This window comes from Centrocercus urophasianus, unplaced genomic scaffold, assembly GCF_019232065.1.
Source record: "Centrocercus urophasianus isolate 14NV4802_14NV808 unplaced genomic scaffold, USGS_Curo_1.0 seq_818, whole genome shotgun sequence".
Taxonomy (NCBI): Eukaryota; Metazoa; Chordata; class Aves; order Galliformes; family Phasianidae; genus Centrocercus; species Centrocercus urophasianus.
The window spans coordinates 31,155-38,207 of record NW_024885442.1 but is presented as its reverse complement, the minus strand read 5'-3'; the positions used below and the strand labels follow the sequence as shown (position 1 = coordinate 38,207).

General features: G+C 36.6%; 1 protein-coding gene across 1 annotated transcript in view; it reads right to left on the bottom strand.

Annotated features, from left to right (window-relative positions):
- Nucleotides 1–982: 982 nt before the first annotated feature.
- LOC122171134 (cytosolic phospholipase A2 epsilon-like) overlaps nt 983–7,053 on the bottom strand; it is a 30,997-nt gene continuing 24,926 nt past the window's right edge. The window contains exons 15-21 of the mRNA XM_042838508.1: nt 6,087–6,201; nt 5,275–5,412; nt 4,898–5,005; nt 4,274–4,465; nt 3,619–3,788; nt 2,035–2,221; nt 983–1,191 (exon numbers count right to left, since the gene is read on the bottom strand). Of these exons, the coding sequence (XP_042694442.1) occupies nt 983–1,191; nt 2,035–2,221; nt 3,619–3,788; nt 4,274–4,465; nt 4,898–5,005; nt 5,275–5,412; nt 6,087–6,201 (1,119 nt within the window). The remainder of the gene's footprint in view (nt 1,192–2,034; nt 2,222–3,618; nt 3,789–4,273; nt 4,466–4,897; nt 5,006–5,274; nt 5,413–6,086; nt 6,202–7,053) is intronic.

Sequence of the window (7,053 nt, the reverse complement as noted above, 5' to 3'; positions counted from 1 at the left end):
TCACTCTTTCAGCACAATCTCTACGAAAAAAAAAAAAAAAAAAAAAAAAAAAAAAAAAAAAAACCAACTATTTGCAGGAAAATGCTGAACAGTTACAAAAACTGTATCTGGAAGATTGCTCAAAAGGTCTTCTTGCATTGTCGTATTCTATGCACCAGCTATCAGCCACTTCCCATTCTCCGAAACATTGGAAGATGGACTGCTGACAGGAACACTCAAGACAGGTGAAGATGAGAGGCAGAACACGCAGCAACTCCAAGAGAAAAATCAAAGTAGCTGGGAAACACAGCAAGTACTTAGGCTGACTATCAGTGGTTCTGTGAAGAGCATTTTAAAGGACAATTATGACAGTATAAAACAGTGACAACTTCATTCTGAGTTGTTTGGATTTTCTTTTAATAGATGGTCAAAGCTTCATAGATTATTTTTAACACTGGTAGTAAATTGAAAAAAAGCACTTATTTTCAAAGACTAGTGAAGTGAGTTAAAAAAAATCTCAGAGTAGACAATCACATCAGAGATAACAAACTTCATAATGTCAATGATTAAGATAAGCAAGACCAACACAATCAATAAGCTAACAAACAGAGAGATTCCAGTTCAAGGGATTGCTGCTTGGCCAGACAGAAAAACGTATGAGTTTTGGTTTGATTCACATTTTTAATGTGCTACATATTTCATTGTAATCACAGAAAACACTGTATTAAATTATATTATATATATCTCCACTGGAAAAATAACAAGGTAACAAAACTAAACATAAATTTGTTGTTTTGAAGTTTCTTTTGGATTAAACCACTGTGAATTCCATTCTGCCCATCTGAACAGTCATTTAAATAGAATGAACTGGAGTCCATCAAGTCCAAGGGGTGATGCAATTTCAACTGCAGATTAGAGTGGCAAGCATCAAACAGTTTAATCTCACTAGATGACAGACAACTCAAGAAATATCACATGGGAGTTTAAAGTTAGCAAATGGCGGCTAGTAATTCCTCTGCTTCCTCCGTGCCACTGCCATGCGCAAGGCCTGAATAATCAAGTTTTCATTATTCAGGACATTGTAATCAGTCAATTTCACCAGTTTGTCAAAATTCTCTTCACTGAAACAGACCTCCCTTGTTGTAAATGGGGAAAGGATACTGCAAACATCAACTTTGCCTTCAGCCATCTCTTCAGGACTCCTTTCCACACCTGAGGGAAAAACCACAAGAGGCAACAGTAAGATTTTAACACAGCATGTAGTTATATCAATGATATAATTATATCAATTAAGTAATTTTAGGTAGAAAAGGGAGATTTGAAGGAGAAGTGATTAGCTCAGTATCATCATATATTTCAGATTCTGAATCAAGCCTCTGCCCAAGACTGAACTATACCCATGTAGCTGGGAATAAGAAAGCCATCCATTATCAGCAGAAGCACTTGTAGACCACTACTTAGAAAACATGGAGTCTTTGTTGTTCAAACTAGAGATGAGGAAGCAGAAGGAAAACAATCTTGTACTGGGTGGAATAGCAATGCCTACTGGAAGTTTGGGAGAAATGTTGACCCTCAGAGAGAGGACACAGTTCATACTTAAAAATAAATAAATAAATAAATAAAATTAAAAATAAAAAAATCCCAGTCCATTCAGTTCTGAATTGGGAAGAAGACAGTCTACCAGACTACCACCAAACCTATAGAATGTTTCATTTCTTTTTGCAAGTACTGGTGCATAAGAAGTGTGTGTCAATATAGTGTGACAGCTTGAGGACCTGCTACCCATGCTGTATATATTTTGGAAGATTTACCTTCTTGCTATCTCAAGCAATTCTTGTAGAATAAATGCCTGTTTTCATCCTAAATATATTAGATCAGTTTCTGTGGTTTGCTTGTTTCAGAGATACTAGTACAGAGTACTTCTTTGTCAGCAATGAGACTACGTCAGCATTAGAAAGAATGTCAGAGATAACCAGTGAGAGGTTAGATATGAGATGGAGAAGGCACACCAGGCAAGTAACTCTTTATTAAAATGGGAAGATACAGGTGACTCACCAGGAGATTTATAGTTCTTGAAAGTGTCGTTCACTAAGGGGAAGAAGAGCACTGTTGGAACTTGTGGACTGTCAGCATCTTCAAAAACATAACATTCCTTCAAGTTTTCCCTGTCTTCATCACTTATCTCGATTTTGGGAAATGGAATTCCTTGCCCCGAAATGTATTTTGCAATCTGATCCAGAGGCTGAATGAATAAATAAAATAAAGAAAAAAAAATCACAGAAGATCCAGTACTCATTATTTTTTTAAGTTCCAGCAGCTAACAGTTACAATCCAAGGCTTGAATTTTCTTCCTCTGGGAAGATGTTAAGTTTCAGAAATATGATCTTAACCATACCATACATTACAACTTACTTATTTTCTTCATTGCTTCAGGCAAAACAAGAAAATACCCACTTTCTACAAACCTGCAAATAAAGCCAAAAGCCAGAGGACTGGTTTTGTGGTTCTAATTAAACAGTTTCTCTAAATGGGCTCGGGAGGAAAAGGAAATACGAAACTGCAAGAATGGAGAAGGAACCAATCAGTCTAGATACTCTGCACCACTGTCTTGACCTCTTCAATATTTGTCACTTCTCCAGTCTTTCCATCTTCTGCATGGTTTGCAGTCATTTAAAAATGACTATTATCAACATATTTATATGTGACTATTTATCAACATACCTACTAATCTCATAAAGAAAACAGTTTGTTTAAACAGCTATATTTACTGTAAGTCTATGTTCATTTTTATAATTATCTCACTACATACGCAACATTAATTATCTCATTTGTCTTTATTAATCAAGTCCAGCTTCAGCTAGTCCATTTTTATAAGACTAATATGAGATAAACAAGCCCAGAACCACATAGATTTTTCCATGTAATCTGTTAAAATTTTGTAAGGACTCTGATTACCTTTGTAACTTTCTCAATTCAGAGATAACCAAAAATCAATATTAGAGTACCTGGTAATTCCTTAATCATCCCCCTTCAAAAACCTTATGTCCACTGCAGCAAAGACTTTGATGATTTTAAAACACTAATATTCATCCACTGTCTCCGATCATCCTTCTTTGCTACTGAGAAATTAATCTAGTAATCTAAGTAATAAATAATCTTAATCAATACATATTGTAACAGCAAGCCAGTGTGCTATTTTTCATCAACATACAATAGAAAAGCATACTGAGCATGCTAGCTACTGGGAAGGGTGTTGCAACATTATTGGCAGCTCCACCCATCAGTTCCATTTTTACCTTGAAGTAAAGCAATGTCCTCACCAGTATCTATAATTCTGGAAATAATTTAAAGAATTCTTCATAGTAGTTCGCTCTTTTGTTCATATCTCTGTAATAGCATCTACTGCCAGCCTCCTAGTTTAAGCAGAGGACTCTAAGGAAAGTTACCTGTCCTTCCAGAATACTGGTGACAATTTCTGACACAAAGAGGCAAAATCATCATCAAAGTGGTGGTAGAAACTAGAAAAAGATTAATTCTTCCCACTTCAGTACTGGAAAGTTAATCGTTTTAATTGATAAATGCTGTAGACTAAAACAGACACAAAGGAAAAGGATCTCAAATATCATCGGCTTTTCTTACCAGTGTTTGGGATCCCCCACTGTAATTTAAATGCAGGATGACATCCACTTCCCTTTTCGATCTCAAAAGTGGTGGGTAGCTGGTATTGATGAAAAACCCAGTGTCAACCAGGGAGAGCTCATCATTAGCTGTTTCCATCAATTTATTTGGAAAGGAGTCTATTACTGTGTCTGAAACACAAATATTTTTTGTCAGTAAGTCAAAAACAATATTCACTTTCTACAGAGAAACAATCAAAGAGGGAAGAACAGAGAATTCTGCCCTCAATTTCCCCTGCCTTTCTTTGCTGACTAACAACAGGCACTGATTTATAGGAATAAATGACATAGTACAGCTTTTTCCTTCCTCCTTAGACACCTCATGCAGCTCCAGGCTATAAAGGGTAGACCCCCTAATTTTTTTTTTTCCCAGGCTGAGTTTCTATTGTCCATTGCACACAATCTCCAGTCAAACTGAATTTTTAAAGCACCGCTACCTCCCTACTGAAACAAAAATCTGAAATACATGTTAAATTTGGCTGTCACTTCTTCCATTTGGGGGAACTTGGAGTTCCAGAAGTCAGCCCTATCTCTTCCTCTGCGTTAGAAATCCTAAGCAGATTCCCAAACCTAAACCTTCCAAAAATGCTGCTCAAAAACATGCTGTGTTACTGTGCCTTTCCAGGTAGAAAATCCATCACTCTCCAGGTACTTGCTGTGCATCTGTAAGCCTCTGATAAAATTGGGATACTGTGCAATGGTTGGGCGTCCCGTTAAGACATCTCGCAGAACAGAGGAGAAGGTGGATGAGGGACTGAGCATACACGTGTCTACCTCACAAGGATTCATGGACAGAAAGGGTTCTTCCTCTGCAAGAAAGAATTTCTGAGTTTAGGACACTTTTCACAAATAATCTAGATCTAAAAACAAAAACAACAACAACAAGAAAAAGCATGAAACAACTACAGTTGCCACCATCTCCAATCGGAACGTAAACCAAATACAGCAATAAGCCCTGAAGCATGTACTACCAAATAAAACTCAGTTATACTGTGAATTAAATGTGACCTGCAGGCAGCAAGTTTCCAGGCACTAAGCACTACCTCACACTCCTTGAATGATGTGCACCTCCACTGCAGTGTGTGGTGCAGGGGAGAGCTGAGAGCCAAAAGATAAGTTAATAGCATTGGCCTTTGAACAGAACAATCCAGAAAACATGCTAATATCACTTAGCTTTCAACATTATCCAACTTAGGGAGACAATCAAGCTGGTGGTGAAAAAAACCACAAAAATATCTCACCAATATCTTTTACTCTATCCCTGGTCCATCTGAACCAGAAATCCTCTGAATCAGCAGCCAAATTCCAGACATACATCACATCTATGGAAAATATACTACTCCACATGCCTGTAACATGAAAGAGAGAACATAAACTGATGGAATAGTTTTGGAAGAATTTTAATTGGTACATACCTTCAGTCATTCCCCTTTGATACTTCCTCTGTCCAGATGGCCATCTCTGTGGGCACGCTTCCTAAGTATGTGCTCACTAATATGGCCTCACACCTGCCTAACCTGTTTACTGGTGCTTTCCCAGGGTTGTCCTCCACATGTAATATGCTCAAAAGCACCAGCCTCTTTCAAGTGGACCACCTTGCTTTCTATGCAATAGTCACCTTGCATGTAGCAGATCCGAGTCTCTGGGAGCCTCTTCACAAGCCTTCCCATAAAGAATTCACTTCCAAAATGTTCTGCACGGATAGATGCTCCATATTTCAGGAGACTGACTTCATAAGGAGTGAACTCCAACCACTCTATGGAGACAACAGCCAAATTATAAAAAGACAATAATGCATTAACGATGGCTACACAGAATAGGGCCAGAGAACAGGAGCAAGTGAAACAGATGCTATCTAGCTCATGATATACTGGTTAGAACTATTGCTATATCTCTATTGCTCACAGAACTTATGCCCTGAGAGAATGTTTCTTTCACTTTTAGGGTGGATGGTCCTAGACTGTGAAGTCTTTAGATGCAGCAATCTTCTGCAGAAAAGCTTTAGTCTGAATAAAATTATTATCATTCCCTGTTAGTCCTACCCAAAAATGTGTATTGCTCATGGGTATCTTTGTTCCTTCAGGGCAGTCATGACAGCACTCAGCTGTTGATGTTAAATAAACACCATGAAAATCAATAACAGAGGAGATAGTAATTTTCCTGCCACTCGATCAAAAACTTCAAACATCTTACTGTTCAAAATTGGAATAGGTGGAATCATCACAAGAATTAATTTAATTTAAAAGTTGCAATTTATTCTGGTCACAAAAAAAGTGGCCTCTTCTTTTGTATAAACATACTTTTGTTTCTGGCAGTGTAGAGAAAAAAGCTTTTTGTTATTACAATGAATGGACTTATTGTACTATTGAAGCTGATTACATGCATTTAGATTACTTATATTATAAAAAAATTAAGAAATATAACCATTACCTCTGAATGCCTGAGCACTATAGTTGGACTTGAGGTTGATGGCCACATAAATGGGCAATGGGTTCTGCCCATTATCCACTGCCTGCCGCTGATCCGAGAGTCTGTGTTCATCTTTCTGGTTTTGATTAAAATTGGTTAAAGGAATGAGGTGACAAACAATTTGCATTTGAAATAATATCATGTGAATTATGATCTTTATCAGGTTCTCCTTCCTGTTTTAATCTCATTGGACTGTTCAGAAGTATCTGCTTTTGTATATCCAAAATTCAGTTAAGTATCCATTAAACAGCAGCTACAATATAGGGGTTCTCAGACAGTTCCCAGGAAGAAGTATGCGAGTAAGTGAAATGTAAGGTACTTTTTTGGCTGATGTGCATGGAATGAAGTTTATCATATTTTACTATGTTTTACAAGTACATTTATATGTAAGAATATATTGTATTGCACATGACAATACAAAACTTCCTGGTATAAACATAAATTAGAAGGAAACTTCTTAAGTAATACTATTCTAAAAGTACAAATATTTCTATTAAAACTTGTCAAAATATTTAAAGAATGGTCTTTCCACTGAATCATCTTCCATATGAAAAAGCCTGTAACTAAAGCTTGTGCCAGCGAAATACGTTATTTCTAATTTTTAAGTACCTATTCTAATCAGAATCTGTTTCAGAATATTTAATGTCCAAAGTGATGAGTTTACATTACGAAATAATCAAAAATATGGATTTTTTTTTATTTTCTAGAAAAGAGAACACCTTTGACTGGACGCTACTGTTCCTTCAAGATAAACCTCACTTTGTAGTGAGAGAAGTGTTTCAATAATGAATCTCACTATTCAGCATATAATCAACCATTTGCACTAGTAGTGCAATCCCAAGATTAGTTGTGCCATCCCAAGATTAATTTTCTTTTCCTATGTAATTATAGACATTCATCAAATTTCTAGGAAAAAAAAAAGAGTAAT